This window comes from Plectropomus leopardus, chromosome 4 (genome assembly GCF_008729295.1).
Source record: "Plectropomus leopardus isolate mb chromosome 4, YSFRI_Pleo_2.0, whole genome shotgun sequence".
NCBI lineage: Eukaryota > Metazoa > Chordata > Actinopteri > Perciformes > Serranidae > Plectropomus > Plectropomus leopardus.
The window spans coordinates 26,470,480-26,487,374 of NC_056466.1; the positions used below are offsets into that span (position 1 = coordinate 26,470,480).

Below are 16,895 nucleotides of genomic sequence, written 5' to 3' on the forward strand. Positions count from 1 at the left end.
CAACTTATATTCAACAGAATGTAACAAGAAACCTTATCTGCATCACACTGTTGTCATTGTCCCCCACCTTATGAAATTGAAGGGGCATTATGATAAATTAATCCAAAGAAATTATGAATACTCTTATGTCATTTGACCTGGCATTCCCTGTAAATTTATAAAAAAAAAAAAAAAAAAACCCTCTACAGTGTACACTAAAATCAGATGAAATTTATCATGGATATAGTCATGGTCATCCTTAACAGTAAGCCTTTTTAAAAATGTATAAGTTATTATGTATTTAACAAAAAAAGCTATTAAACAATACTACCATTTGATAAAATTATGAATGTGTTATAATGTTATTTTAGGTGACTTTACCTTGAAATATGGACAGTAGAAATATAGACAGGCTAATCCATTCAGCTAACACATGAAGACAAGGTTTTTATGGCAGGTCGAAGATGGCTGGGATATACGATGATAATTTAGCACAACATTCTATGATAATTAAAACAGCTGGAATTAAAATAACAACAACAACAACAACAACAACAACAACAACAACAACAACAACGTGGAATTAAAATTAGTTATGTGAATTTATGAAAACACAGTGGCTTTAATACTCAGCTACCGAACTCTCAAGACAGCAACGGAAACGCTGATTATTAAAGTATGTGCTTGTGAAAGCTTATCTGTTTCTGTCTGTGGAAATTAGTTGCCTTATGTGCAGCTTTGCCATAATACTAAATACTACTACTAAGCTGCACTTAAAGTGCTAGTTGCACTATTTTAATGTCTGAGGCTGTTAAATATTATTGAAACTCTGATTCGGTGCTTACAGGTTTTCACCAGAAGAATACTAATTTTAAGTACGGTATAAAATGTACAAATTAATTAAATCTAATTAAAAGAAGCTCACTGAAATTCTTGTAACATAATGAGAACTAGACAAAATGGATAGTATATGTTTTATATGTCAGACCTGACTTTGTGTGAATAAATATCAGACACACATAGTACTGTAATTAGCAACCTCCCTTTGTCTCCATGTGTAGGTTTACATCCAATATCCTTGTTTACAGAATGTGTTTTTTCGTTTGCCTTTCTACTATATTCTTTACCCTAATTGTTATTATTTCTTTAATTACCCCCCCCCCCCCCCCTTCATTCATTCATGTAACTTTTTTTCCATGCTGGAAAGGTCTTCAAGTGTTTTTGTATGTTCATATAAACCGATGAAAAAAGCTGTTTTTGTGTTGACTGTCGTTAAAAAGCACCTACAAATTCTGAATATGTGTGCTTCCTGATGACCTTGAGAGTTTTTCTTAACAAGTTGCGCAATGCCAGGCAGATAAGAACTCTGTGCTGTGGTAACCACTTACAGAGAGAAAAAAGAGGAAGCAGCTTAAAGATAAGTGCAGTTCTCAGAAAACACAAGTGTTATTTTGTTGGATCAAATATTTTGACATAGGTTTATCTTCAATGACGAGGCTAAGATGACTTTGAACTATGAAAACCAGCCTGTTGCTTCATTTAGAAGTAAGTAACTTTAAGTATTTTTGTCAGAATCAGAAAGAGATTTTTATTCAGAAATAATTACACAACAAACTACGTATGAAGTAAATTTTTCAGTCTGTTTTATGAAGTGACAATGTGTGAGAGGTGAAATAAAAACAGCTCAAAGAACACAGTGCCTGGCTGCCTAATAATGATAATGGTGATTTTGCATGTATGTGTTTGATTTCTGCACACAGAGGACAGACTCTACAGATTCATTTTTGTGGGCTTTGGACTCCTATGTATCCTACAGGCTACTTGCAACATCTCTCTACGTCTTGCTCTCTGTGAGTTACCTTACATTTTCTCTCTAATTTCATCCTGCAATTATTATAAGACCCGAGATTGGAACCACAAACTCATTAAGATAATCATATGACACAAGTGTTTTCTAAATATATACAGATTGATGGATGATGAAGACTCTTTTTTTTCTTTTTTTTAGATAAATCACTTCTCAAGTGGTTAAAATGCTTAAGTTGAGCAGCAAACTGTTCAACAAATTATATCAACTCAAACATTGCTGCAACAACTTATAAGATACAAACTAAACTAAAAAAACTTAAAAAAAAATAAAATTGTAATGCTCTTAGCCCTTATACACTTAAAACTTTAAATATTTGAAAAGCCAACCTATCCAAAACACAGTTTGTACCACATATTTGTAATTGGAAAAACTTGACACATTTCCACGCTACATTTCAAATTCATCTTCAGGTTACCAGTGTTTTATGTGGCATATACTGTTGACCTGCTATCCCCCAGTTAAGATCTTTTGTCCCTCTCAAAAAAAGACAAAAATGTCTATGGTGGGAGTCTGAGGCTCAACAACAGAAGCACCAGATTGTCTCTGCTCTTACAGGTAGTTCTGATGAGAGGATACCAGATTTTGAGGCCATAATCAAAAATCTGACTAAAGAAGGAGATGATTTGAAGAAGAAGCTGAATATCTTTGGTGAGTATGAAGACAAAACATCCTCCATGACATGGAAATAAAAACATATGCAGCAACATCATAAAAATGTTTAATTACATCCTTTCAGAACTATATGTTTTTTTTTGTTGTTTTTTTTTTTTACTGAGATTTGAAAGTTGTTTTGTTATTTTGTTATCCTCTACAGATAGTTACTCCAGACAAGGATGGGTTTATTTCCACCACAGTTTCTATTACATTTCTTCACTGAAAAAGTCCTGGCAAGACAGCAGAGACGACTGCCTGCAAAGAGGCGCAGACCTGATAATCATCAACAACAAGGAAGAACAGGTGCGTAAGCCAGAGCTCTTTATTAAAATTTTTGTCTTAATTTTCTTTGCTCTCTCAATTATTAGAGGTGCGCCACAAAACAGGGGAAACCAGGGACAGCTGTAACACATTTTAAAATTTCCCAAATAAATAAAAAAAACATTTACCCTGAAATAGCAGATTTCCTATATTATCATCTTCAGTGTCAGTTACTTACTGTATTTAAGTGGTTTAATTCACAAGTTGCAAAAATGATTTAAATACAGTTACATTGACATGCTGGGGACAGCTGCAACAAGTCAAAAATAAACACAATTAATTAATCAAATACTCCACATGAAATGACATTATCCTGTACGTTATTGTGACAGTTAGTTCCTCTTCTGTATGTTGTGTTTCTATATGTTTCTTTCTCTCACTGTAAACAAGGACTTTGCGCGAAAATTCAAACAGCTCACATGGATTGGAATGAGTGACACAGAGACAGAGGGTGTATGGAGATGGGTGGACGGGACTGAACTGATCACAAGGTTCATATTGTTCACTTGTTTCTGTTTAACTAATTTTATTTCTTTTGCTCATTTATTGCTATATTACAGTAATATTACTGATGAAACCTAGTCGTCTACATTAATCCTCCTGCCACCAGCCGGCAGCAACATGCACTGCTGCTGAGCGGCACTCAGGCCAGTGAGTGAGGAAGAAATCCTGTGCTGTTTTTGTGGGGATGGAAACCATGAGTCACTTAGTTCTTTCAACGTGTTTCAAACAAAGTAGTTGAAAGATCTGTGCAGCTTTTAACCTCTTTTTTTAAAGCTAAGAATCCCATCACTGCATCATTTGCTGTAATATTCGGCCTTTCTGATGCTGCTGGTGTAAACCATCCCAGAAATGTAAAATTAGTTTTGCAGTGTTGACACACTAAGGGTACCTGAGAAGACTCCAAATTTTATTATAACAATAACAATGTTGGATTGAGGTTTGGGTTGGCTAGATGTTCGTTTGTTTTGTTTTTTTACTGTTAAAATTATCATTGTTGTTTGGTTTCAGCTACTGGAAATCTGGGGAGCCAAACAACTATAAAGGCTATGATGAAGACTGTGGAGAAATAAAGCACTTTGATTCGGAATACGGCTGGAATGATTTGCCATGTACAAAGGAAAACTTTTGGATCTGTGAGAAGGAGGTGCCTATTTAACTCAGCACTCAAAGCTGTCTCAGGCTGGTGGTCGATAAGCTGCAGGGGAAGTTGCTCAACATCATGCATAGACACAAACTTTGTGTGGGTGTGAATAATAAAAAATAGTGATGGCTGAATTCCATTTAGCTGCTTTAGTTTCAGGCTCCTGGTATTGTGCATGCTGGCTCACTGTAACAATAACTGCATTTACACTGCCTGCTTAAGATTAAAAATTTCATGCTGTTATGCCTATGCGCCGTTTTGTATATAACGTCTGATCATACAGGTGGGAGAGTGGTCTGGCCTCTGAGCCAGGACAGGAGGTAGTATCAGCGCTGTAATGAGGTCTGTCTAAAACATAAACTATGGGAAATTCAAAAAATTAATTCCAAGAAAAAGAACAGAAGCTGTAAATGTCTGTCTACAGGGAAAACAAAAAGTTCAAGCAGCTCCTTACCTTCCGGGCAGAGGACGAGATCAGCAAATGATTGCGATTGACATGTAATGCCTTTGTTATTGTTAAGAAAGTGCTGCCGACGCTATGTTATATATCATGCTAGAAGCAGACACTCGTGTTAAACGTCACACTCGTCATGCCTTTTTTGATAGCAGGATGCCATGATAATCACACAGTGGAACAAAATGATCATTTGGTTTTTTGTGTAAAAATGCAGCGGTGGTATAAAGGGAGGACTTTTCTGCAGCCCTACAGTATGATCTCTGTGTAAAGCAGTGAATGTCATGATTTTAGGACAATTGAGTAGAACAGAGAAATTAGTGTTCATTACACCTGTGCTTTCAAGTCAAAATATGGCTTTTGTTAAAAACCATGTAACATCAGTAATAAATATACTTTCTGTCATTTCTAAATAAATGATATGGTCAGTTGTCATCATTATCATCACTGAATATACTAATTATATTGTAATTGTCAAATTATTTATCCCCACTAGCATGTTAGTCAGACTAATAACAACTCTACAATCATTTCATACAGCATCATGTCTTTAAATTAATTAAATCATATTAAAGTACAGTTGCATTTACTCTGTGTTATCACTTAACCTTCCATAAATCCCATAAAAGCTAAACAGTGTTGCATACGTGTCAGGAGAGGTTTTGGTAAATCTATGATTGCTATACTGACCGTTTGATATACAATAAAACGTAACGCACTGTGATCTTAGGAATAGATTAATTCCATTTCATGAAAATGCCAGAACTTGATTTACATTTAAATAGGACTGTCTACATGCTGTGGGGACCATCTGCACATGTGAACTGCTGTGCAGCCAGATTTATATTTTTGCCTCAAAAAAATGTGTCAGTGCTGCATTTTACAATATTACCAAAGAAAGAAAGAAATTTTTTTTTTTCACACCATGGCTGTTTTTTTTTTTTTACAAGCATTTGAAAGAATCATAAAATATGAATAATGAAAACTATGCTCTTAGTTTACATTTGGCTATATTTTTCTTTGCCCACTTAATTTTAAGAGGTCCAAGACAAAATAAGGGAAAACCAGGGGTATTTGTCAAAAACCATTTACCCTGAAATAGCCAGTTTGCTATATTATAAGCTTCAAAGTATGAACTACTAAATTGGTGTATTTAAGTGGTTTACTGAACTATGCACAGGTTGCAAAATGGATTTACATACAGTCACTCCACCATAACAACTGTCCCAGTGTACTGTGATGCTTGTTACACATGCCAGAAAAGTTTGTCTAAAATATTCATAGTCAATCAACTACTTAAAAAAAGAGGGGAAGCTTTCAAACAATAATGTGGTAGTCCACACTGACAGAATCATTCAGAGTCACAGTTTTGACAAGTCTGAAAGTCGCTTCAGGCTGTGCCATGCAACGTACTGCTGTGGACGGCAGCCGTAGCAACATTTATTTAAAGACACCTTAAAAAACTCACATAACACCCACATGTACAGCTTTACCTTACACACTGATCGAGGCAGTGGTAGAACAGCAGAAATAGGAAAACACAAATGGGCCACTGTGTGTACTTTAAAGGTAATAACCAACATTTCTCCAAAGAAAGTCATCATTCATATTGTTCATCAATGACATACAGTGTGTCTACAAAATGAAACCCACGAGTGCTTCTTTTATTTTTTATTATCTGACTGATTAAACAAGAATCTTTAACCGGGTTATTCTGAATTCAGAGAACGCCAAGGTTAGTAGAAGCTGCTTTTCTTACACTGGGAGCTAATATTTATGTTCATAAAGTGACAAGAACAATATCAAGGTAAAAAAAAAACAACAATATTATACATTTATTTCCATGGTGCTTTTAAAGCAACAAACGCAACAAAACAAACTAGTCCAAAGTTAAGTAGTAAACTTAACAGTATTTAGACCCAACGAAATGAAAAGTGTACATCACCATAAAAAAACAAAGGGGGCTCTAGGATTCTGTCTGGACACAATAGCAACCAAAGAAACATATAAAGACACATTAAAATATCTGTAACCCTTAAAATTTTGCACTGAAAGGAACAACATGTCACTTAAACTGAGAGGACAAAATATGTTGTTTATACTTGCCCCTAGAACAACACAAAGAATCATATTCTGATTTGATACCATATTAGCAGGATGTCATTGTTTGTGCCTTTAAATTGAAAAAATAAAAAAAAATAAAAGAAATCCCAGTGGTAAATAAATCTGTTAAATGACGTAACAACGCTGGGTTAGAGTTTGGTTATGCCCAGACTCATAGATCCATTTTCAATTCGCAGATCCAGAAGTTTTCACTTCCACATTCTAAATCATTCCAGTTGTTTGTGTCACCATGGTAGTTTACTGCCACACAGTCTTCGTTTCTACCTTCATAATTATTGGGTTCCCCTTTGCCCCAAAAGCTGAAATGAAAAACAAATACGCTTTTAACAAAGAACACAAACCAACAATCATTTAATAAACAGCAGTATGCAGAATGTGGCCGAGTTAAAGTCAAAACAACAGTTATGGGTATATCATGTGTTGTTATCATTGATATGATCATTTCTTAACAATCCAAGGTCTACTCAGGTAATGTTCTGATGTAATCTGAATTAAAGAGTGTATGCACCTTGTTATCAGTGGAGTCTCATCCACCCATCTCCACACCCCCTCTGTGGCTCTGTCACTCAGTCCAATCCACATTGTCTTTTTATTTTTTCTTGCAAATTCCTTGTTTTTAAAGTGAAACATAAAGTTATCACATAATATTTAACCAATGTCACACACACTTAAGCACACACATGCATGCAACCACACTCACATTCACACACACACACACACACACCTGTTCCTCATAGCTGTTGATAATCATCAGTTTTGCACCTCTGTGCACACAGTCATCTCTGCTGTCTTGCCAGGTTTTCTTGATTGAGGAAGTTAAATACAAACTGCCTCCAAAAAACACCCATCCTTGGGGCAAATAGACAGCTGTCGACAGAAGAAAGAATCAAAACATTTCAGTAATCAACAAACACAAGAAGAGGGACATTGTAAAACTACTTTGAGAGTGCACAGCAAATTTAGGACTGGGAATTTTAGTCACAAGTTAATGTGAGCTTGTCTTGAAAGTAGAAAATAACAATGGAATGGCTTGAAACCTGAGGTTTATGCTCACAGGGATTATCTTCTCATACATTTACCCTATTATTTCTTAGAGGAACAAAGCTTAAATTGACAGCCCTTCTTTGTCAAGCCTATGTGATCACAGAGACCTCTGACCACCAAAATTGAACTAGTTCATTGTCTAGTCCAAGTGCACGTTTGTGTCAATTTTGAAAAAAATTCCCTCAAAGTTTTCTTGAGCTATTGCAATCACAAGAATGGGATGAACCAGGGCACACTGACCTTGACCTATGACCACCAAAATGTCATCAGATCGGTTTTTGACATGTTAGATACATTCACGAGAATGGGACAGGTGGACAACCTGAAAATATTATGTCTTGGGCCATAGCTATCCTTGGTGGGGAGGCATTCAAATACTGAGCCATTCAGATTTTGCTAGTACAGATCTTTGCTTTGGATTAGATAAATCATACTCACACTTACCAAAGTCATTCACCTTCTTCTGAAGCTTGTCTCTCTCTCTGGTCAAGGAACTCTGCTGTGATGCTGCCATTTTGAGTAAAGAGATTACGATAAAATGATGCAACGGAATCGGAGCATGTCCACAAAGAACTGCATAAGATAGTGACCCTAAAAACCCTTTGACTTCTGACACAGAGAGTGTGTTTTCAAAGTATTCTTGTGTATGGTGGGTATTAATAACTGATGATGGAGCATATATTCTTATAAATGCATGAATATATACTACACTGAACACCAACAATGAATAATTGTGATGAAGCATGTATGATTATAAATGTATCAATATGTATGTCACTTGACTTAACACATTAAATGATAAGTTATGATACAGTATGAACTGTAATATCAAACTATGAATCCTTACAGTTGATTGTTGATGTGTCTATAGATAATTTTAGGTATTTATAATGCATTATATGCCCCATCAGTCAACTTCTAGTTTATAACAAGTCAAAAGCATCCATAAGTCACATCTGTAATGTTTTGTGACTGCTGATAGAGTGAATCAGTAAGCATCACCATAAATGTCCTCATAAGGTGTTATAGATGTGGTCTTCATAGAAAGTGTTACCACAATGACTTTAAAACAGAATTTCCATATTCTAGTAATAGTTTAATGAAGTATAGTGTGTTAAATATTTGTCAACACAAACCACTCTCTCCTACAGAAACAAACAACAAAATTCTACAGGCTGAAAATTGTGACTTGGAGTCAATTTTTCTTCAATATTTAACATGAATATTGAATGAAAAACTACAATGTCATATACTCTATAAGGGTGTCACATTGGTTTATGGTGACCACAACTATAATGCCCTATGAATACATTCACAATGAATTAAAATGCATCCATGGTGCTTTATAAAGACACTTATAAACATACATTGTGCTTTTGGGAAACAGAGGTTATTGAGACTGGTCTGAGGCCTGAGGGTTTTGCTCTTGGATATATTTACGTCATTTACATTTACATTCACTTTGTGTGAAATTCATCAGGTCTGGTATGAGATTAGTCCATCACTTACCAGAGTCACTCAGCTTCCTCTTTAGCTCCTCTCTCTCTCTGGCCCAGGATCTCTGCTGTGATGCTGCCATTAAGAGGTTACAATGATTTGCAACAGAATCTGAGCATGTCCACAACAAATTACTTTAAACTGAATTTTCATATTCGATTGATGTTTTAATGAAAGGTTTGATTGATTACACAAACTACTCTGTCATACTGACTTATGGATAAGAGGACTTGGGAATCAAACCCCAGCCCTGTGCTCAGTGGATGACCTGTTCGACCCTCTGACCCACAGCAACCGTTACTTGGATTTGTTTTCATTCCTCCTTGCTGGATAGTCAAGGCTGGAGGCATTATCTCTTCAGGTTGTCCGTATATCTGTCCATCCATCCATCTCCCCTATTATTGTGAGCACAATATCTCAAGAATATCTTGAGAAAGTTAGTTCAAATTTGGCACTAATGTTCACTTGGACTAGACGAGGAATTGATTAGATTTGGTGATCAAAAGATCAGTGCCACTGTGGCCTTGTGTGTGTGAAACATCCATGTTTTCACAGACATGGATGTAAAATGTAAGGGCAACTTGACTGGTCACCCATTAGTGTTAGTAAATTGTTAACTGTGGAAAACTGTGTTATTTTCTAACCAATGAGACCACATGTTTGAATCAGGGATTAAATTAAAAAAAATTAAAAAAACTTCTGAGCCACTCAGACTTTGCTAGTATTGGTCTATAACTTTGGTTTTTTGGATTAATACTCACCAAAGTCATTCAGCTTCCTCTTCAGCTCGTTTCTCTCTCCAGTGAGGGTGTTCTGCCGGGTACCTGCCATTTTGAGTAAATTGCAACAAAATCAGGGCATGATCACAAAAAATCACAGTATTTCCAAATTCCATTAATGTTTTAATAACAGGTAGTTTGTTTAATGTTTGATAACATAAACTACTCAGTTTTACTGACTTATCGACAAGAGGACCTGGGAATTCAGTCAGTGGATAACCTGCCCTGCCCTCTGAGCTACAGACTTCAATTTGGTTTTGTAAATGTGGCGTCACTGCTCAGTGTGTAACAGTTAGTGTATTTTCCTTTCAGTGACACTGTTTAAATAAATGATTAAATTAAAACTACTAAGCTGCTTAGATTTTGCCAATATTGGTTTTTCACTTTGTATTAAATTCTTTAGGTCTGATATGACATTCGTCCATCACTTACCTAAGTCATCCAGCTTCCTCTTCAGCTCGTCTCGCTCTCTGGCCCAGGAACTCTGCTGTGATGCTGCCATTTTGAGTAAAGAGGTTACGATGATTTGCAACAGCATCAGAGCATTTCCACAACAAATCACTTAATGGCAGAATTTCCATGTCCCATTGATATTTCAGTGACAAATACAATTTGTTTCATATTTGTCAACACAAACCACTCTCTACGGAAATGAACTGGAGGTTTGTGACTGTACGCTCACCACTAGTACTTCTGTAATTATGTAGATACTCACCAAAGTTACTCAGCTTCTTCCTCAAGTCTTCTCCGTCTTCGGTCAGGTTTTTACAACTCTCCTCGATACCTAGTTGACACGTTAGCTTTTCACTTGCAAAGGAATGTTCCCAACTAAACAGACAGTTTCATTTCAAACAGAATTTCCACATTACACTAATCTATTAATGACTATTAGTCATCAAAGCAACAGTTGTAAAAACAACATCTTGTTATATCTGCTGAAATTTTCAGAAACATATTTTAGCGTACTTTTACTTTTTTCATTTTACAGATAAATGGTACATTACACAAGCTTTCTGAGAACATTTGAAGTGAGAAATAGACAATGCAGTAACAGTAATTCCAGTATTCACTTAGTCAGTCTTGTAGCTAAATTGGAGCAAATCTCAGATTCCAAATTTCCCTGGAGGCTGTTGTAGCAGCATCTGCACACCCATGATTTTGGAGTTAGATGTCCCATAATATTACACAGGTTTAATTCATAATAGTGCATAATAAAATCAGTCCTTTTGGAAGGAGATTTATATTTTTTTTTTTTATATGACAGGTAACACTTGTGATACTTGTATTACTTGTATTTTATATGCACAGTGCTGGATTGTTGGAGTTTGATCACAATACTTACCAAAGTTGATGCTTCTCAACTTGTCTCTCTCTTCAGTCAGATTTTTACAATAGGCATCAAGACCTGAGGCTAACATTATTTTGCAACAGAATCAGATTATATCAACAACTGAAGACACAGTTCACCTCAAGATTTCCCATATTACATGATTACAGTATTATTAGATGTTGAATATCTGAAAACATTATTTATTCTCTTATACAGCTACAAACCAGACAGCCATGGTATCACAAAGAAAATGGCAACATCTGTAGTATAATATTTAATTTAATACAACTTACAGAAAGCAAGACGGAGGGAAGTGTTTAGAGAAACTTGTAGCACACACAGAAGACAAAAGCTTACAGCAACGCATCTGTACAATTTTCCTCCTGTGTGCAGAAAACACACACACACACACACACACACACACACACAAACACACACACACACACACACAGAGTGCGGTGATTCATCAATATTTTGGATGTGTTTTCCCTTTCATTCAACCCCTGACAATCAGCTGTTGCTGCCGTTCGAAATTGAAGAGATTTAAGTGTCAACTGTACACATCACATCCATACTAAAAAAAATGACTGAAAAAAATTATGCAGATTCTTTGGATGTACTTCTTCAAGTCAGTCTCACCAGACACTGCAGTTCTGTCTTCACCAGTGTAACTCCTAAAGGCAGAGTGAGCATCAGTGAGGTTTCCGGTCTCCATTGTGATCTCAGATTCATCTTTGTAGACAGCCATATTTTACCCTCAGGAGTGAGATCAAATTTTTACTTGTAGTTTCTGTGATCTGCTTCTTCTTTTATACGTCACTAAAAATGAAGACCGCCTTTGTTCCTCATTTTAAAGTTCATGTCTTTCCTTCCTTGAAGAAATGAAGCAACTTTATCATATAGAGATTAGATCTTTATCATTTAGAGGCTTGCAAATTGACACTGACATGTTTTTTCTTTTAAGATTTAACACCCTAAATTCAGCAAAACAAGTATCACTATGCCTCACCCAGGAATGCCTGCAGAGCAGATCTGTACATGTATTCCAATAAGAACACTATCAATAAGAGACCTCATATCTTACTTTTTCTTTAAATACAACACTACTACACTCTTCTTAGTTTTTGGTATTATTGTTGCAAAAGTTAAACTAGTTTAAACACATAAATATTATGCGAACCTAACGGACAGTTCAGATACAAGCTCAGCAAAGACAGAGGATGTGGTCACTATAACAGTTAAGGTACCAAAATATACTTCCACCTAAAGTGTGGGAAGAACTTTTCATGTAGAGGACAGTTATTTGGCAATAAATGTTAAGAGTAACACCTGCAATGGATAGTCTCTCGACTTGTTAGATCTAAGTGCTGCTTTTGATACATCTGAATATCACATCCTATTACAATGACTAGAGCATTTAACTGGCCTTAAAGGAGCTGTATGAATCAAGTTTAAGTCCTTTTTATCAGATCAATCTCAGTTAGGTCACACAGTTCAACAAGGTTCTGTGCATGGACCAACTTTATTCACTTTATGCTTCCCTTAGGCAACTTCATCACTGCGAACTTCAGCTGCTATGCAGATGATTCATAACTGTATCTATCAATCGAGCCAGAAGAAACTAGTTCAGTCCACTAAACTTTAGGCATGTCTTAAGGACATTAAACCTGGAAGACCTGCAATTTCGTTGCTAAATTCAGTCACTACTAAAGTTATTTTACTTGTCTCCAAACACCTCCGAATCTCTGGATGATACAGTTTCTGTAAATGGCATTGCTCTGGCCTCCAGCACCACCATAAGGAACCCTGGAATAATGACTTGTCATTTATAACACAATTGTTATAGCTGAAAGACAACCCCACAACCATGAAATTATTGCATTGAGAACTTGAAAATGTTTATTAGCTCATTCATGATCTATTAGCATTTTTATAATAATAGTCACAACTTAAAACACAAAATAATATCTACTATTAAAACACAAAAGAAGTTATAGCTGGTAGAGTTGGAGGTGAGTTGGTGGGCTTTCAAAAACAGGCAATGTTTTTCCTGAAAAACAATACAAGTGTGTCTGTCATGTTAACAACAGTGTCCCCCACATTATGACTTGGTTACATCTGTCATTTAGATTTACATGAACAGGCAATTAGGGCGTTTCATATCCCATGTCTATTGATGTTTCCTTCTCTGCTGTTGCGCCCTACTGTGTAGTCTACTCAGTCAGTTTGAAATCAAGTAATAGATGTATGTACACAGAGTTAAAAGAATTCACTTTAGAAACATGTTGTAATTGTAGTAGGAAAGACAGCAAAAGACAAGCTATTGGATATCAATATTGTGCAGTGTATACTCAAACTGAGGAAAGTCATATGATGAATTTCTATATGATCTAATCCAATTTTACAACCTCTTGTTTCATTTTTTAACAATCCATTATCAAGATCTGATCCTCTCCCACAGCTGTAATCAGAACAGATTACCTCTGACCGACTGGTCCATGGTGACTGGTTTTACAGTAATTTAACCAGACTGAAGTGAAAGTAGACATCACGAGATTTCAGTCAGTATATGATCTCAACTAATGAGGAAACAGCAATCACTAGTTTAGCAATAAATCAAAGCATGCATGACCTATTTTTCATAAGTCTTTGTAACAAGAGCAGTGAACCTACTTGGGCATCTGTCTCTATGTATGTTTATGATTCATGGTCAGTCATAACCAGTTTCTAAATATGAAAATCCTATTTACACCTGAAAATGATTAGTGTGTCAACATGACCATATGTTGCTTCGTACAAACCGTAGTCCACAATGAAATTCCAAAACAATAGGAAAACACTTATATCTCATCCTGTGTTCAGCTGATACTGAGAAAGCATTTATTAGCCCTAGTGTTCTGTACTGTCTGGTGGGCGTGGATGCAGAGTCATGGTAGGACTTTCTTCTCACACATCCACACATGTGACAGGGAACAGACTCCATCATTCCAGTTTTTTTCGTCAGTATGGTACTTGGTTTCAGCACAGTCTTCGTTTTCCTTATTGTTCGGCTCCTCAGAATGCCAGTAGCTAAATGAAAACAAACACAACTAAGTTTTTATCAGAGAACACCACCCATGAAGCACAAAGTGCTCATTAAATTATCATTTAAAAAGTGTGAACCTCTCAATCAGTGGAGTCCCATCCACCCACTTCCACACCCCCTCCGTCTCTGAGTCAGTCAGACCAATCCACATGTACTTCTCAAACTTTCTTGTGAAATCCTTGTTTAAAAGAAAGGTGCAGACTATAAACAACATAACAGAAATTTAACGCAGCACACACACACACACACATGCGCGCGCACACAGACACACACATGTGCACACACACATGCGCGCACGCACACACACACACACACACACACACCTGTTCTTCTTTGCTGTTGATAATCACCAGGTCTGCACCTTTTTGAAGACAGTCTTGTCTGCTGTCTTGCCAGGTTTTCTCAGCAGAAGAAATATTATAGAAACTACCTCTGAAATACACCCATCCTTCTGAGGCTTGGTGAAACAAAGAAAGATCATGAATATCTCAAAACAAGAATTAACAAAGAGTCAAGGTGTTTTCTAAAACTCTACCTTTGCTTTTGTTTCATTTTAGAAAATAATTTCGTCATCATACTTACAGAAGCCGTCCAAATTCCTCCTCAGTTTCTCGCTCTCCTCTGTCAGGTTTTTGTAACTAGCCTCAATGTCTAAAAAAAAACATAATTCCCATTTTTTTGTTATATTAATCTATAAATCACATGGCATTTGTTTCACTACTTCACGGAATACAATACCATTAGCTTTTTTTGCAAGTTTACAGTGATCACTAGTGATTTTGATAAAATTTGTCTTTGTATCTCATCCTCTCTACTACTTTACTGTTAATCGGCTGCATCGCCACATTGTATGGCAGCTGCTGTACAGCTTACCTTCAAGCTTTCTCTGAAGATCATTTCTGTCTATGGTCAAGGCTTTAATTTTTTTTTGCAACTGCTCATTCTCGTTAGTCAGGTTATTGTAGCTGGTGTCTGACTGGTCTCTCTGTCTCATCAGGTTGTTCTCAGAGTTACGTCTTGCAACTGTCTTTGACATGTAAAAAAACAAAGAAATGCTGGAAACAGAGAGTATGAGTCCAGACAGGGAGATTAGACACAGCAGAAACACCGCTGTATCTCTGCAGCAGCTGTTCCCCACCTCTTCAGTACCTGAAGGTGAAATGAAATATTGTCACACAGTTAAATGTTGAGAGAAGCTTTTGGGATACAAAGTCCAAAGCGCGCACACACACACACACACATACACAACACAATCAGACATTACAATGACTTGAAATATTTCCCTGGAGACAAAACCATAACCTTAGTCTAAGAATTGTCCAAAAAATTATAGTACTGCAGACCACTTTACTCATGTATCTGCTATAATCATATTGCTTTAAGTCTATTGTCTGTAGTAAGTTCATTAAAAAAATTACCCACTCAGTTCTCTTTACTAACATGCAGCACTGCTGCTAAGTTCAACAGTGACATCACAAATGCAACCAAAACACACAAATCTCAACTGTTTTGTACACAAGCACTGATAACAAATGTCTCACTAGAGTAACACATTGTTTGTCATTAGACAAGGTGGTACCTCGCATTATATGTCACTGAAATGGAATCAAAATGCTACAATAAGAGTTTTGTTGCATATTGCAGCATTTTTATTTTCTTTTGCAAGTATTCTTTTGCAGAGTAATTCCAAGTAAACAAAATTCACAAATTAAATTTTCAAAGGTTTAATATATTCAATCATAAAGACATGGAAATTACAGTGCTCCATCCAAAACAACAAGTGCTGACCACCCAAAACTCAGAAAACAAATAACTATGAAATGCAAACAATATGTCGCTTGCATGACATAAAATTTAAGTCTGATGTAAAAGAGAAGATTAACATTGAAGTTAAAAGTGTTGCTTGTATTGCTTTTTAAAAGTGAACCTCAACATTGTCAAACTGCAGGATTTCTGTCTCACCTGGAACAGCAGCAGACACTTCACTGTCTTCAACAAAGCGACTCTTTGAATCAGGTTTCTCGGCTGAGGCATCATGGAGGTTCTCAGTTATCATTAAGATCTCGGGTTCCTCTTCATGGAAAACCATCTCCATGTTTGGACTGGACTGGACTTGCACTGGAGAGTGATGAAGGTGTTGGTCAAAGTGTTTTCTTTGAATGATGCTGGTCTCTGATCTGATTCTTCTTTTAAGTTTCCTTCTGCTTACGCAACAACATTATCACAGTCTTTTCTTCCTCTTTTTTTCATAAAGTTGTCTTTTTTTTCCCATCTCATACTAAAAGCTTGGACTGCTGCTCCAGTTGTAATCTGTGCAGATCCTTGGGTACCTGAAATGTTATTATCCGTCCGAGAGGCAAACTCTCCTCTGCTTTACCATTTCCGGCATTTTTTTAGTGACTCAAGCTGTCTGATTTCACCCCAAAAAACAAACAAGCAACACAACGAAATCAAATCAATTCAACACAATAAACAACAGCCTTTAAAGTTTATATGAAGTTTAACCTCCACCACTTCAGCAATCCAATGTTATATCTCTGTTATTGTTACCACATACTGGTCCTCGGCCACTTATCACCCAAGTTCTTACCTCCCTTTATAGGCTTCCAGTTAA

General features: G+C 36.3%; 2 protein-coding genes across 3 annotated transcripts; one reads left to right on the forward strand and one right to left on the reverse strand.

Annotated features, from left to right (window-relative positions):
- Positions 1 to 1,428: 1,428 nt before the first annotated feature.
- LOC121942469 (CD209 antigen-like protein C) lies at positions 1,429 to 4,730 on the forward strand. Of its 2 annotated transcripts, XM_042485684.1 has the most exons (6): positions 1,429 to 1,524; positions 1,740 to 1,829; positions 2,405 to 2,497; positions 2,664 to 2,806; positions 3,215 to 3,315; positions 3,836 to 4,730. In XM_042485684.1, the coding sequence occupies exons 1-6, from the start codon at positions 1,482 to 1,484 to the stop codon at positions 3,981 to 3,983; spliced, it is 618 nt and encodes a 205-aa protein (XP_042341618.1). In that variant the 5' UTR covers positions 1,429 to 1,481; the 3' UTR covers positions 3,984 to 4,730. The 2 variants fall into 2 exon arrangements, with proteins under 2 accessions (XP_042341618.1, XP_042341619.1); XM_042485685.1 differs by lacking the exon at positions 3,215 to 3,315 and having other exon boundaries at positions 3,836 to 3,951.
- Positions 4,731 to 5,813: 1,083 nt separating this feature from the next.
- Positions 5,814 to 16,376, reverse strand: LOC121941683 (C-type lectin domain family 4 member F-like). The gene is made up of 14 exons (XM_042484513.1): positions 16,244 to 16,376; positions 15,155 to 15,430; positions 14,864 to 14,932; positions 14,605 to 14,738; positions 14,359 to 14,459; positions 14,147 to 14,265; positions 10,582 to 10,650; positions 10,299 to 10,361; positions 9,849 to 9,911; positions 9,100 to 9,162; positions 8,035 to 8,097; positions 7,271 to 7,413; positions 7,055 to 7,155; positions 5,814 to 6,845 (listed from the first exon to the last, which is right to left on the reverse strand). The coding sequence occupies exons 1-14, from the start codon at positions 16,374 to 16,376 to the stop codon at positions 6,698 to 6,700; spliced, it is 1,545 nt and encodes a 514-aa protein (XP_042340447.1). The 3' UTR covers positions 5,814 to 6,697.
- Positions 16,377 to 16,895: the final 519 nt, after the last annotated feature.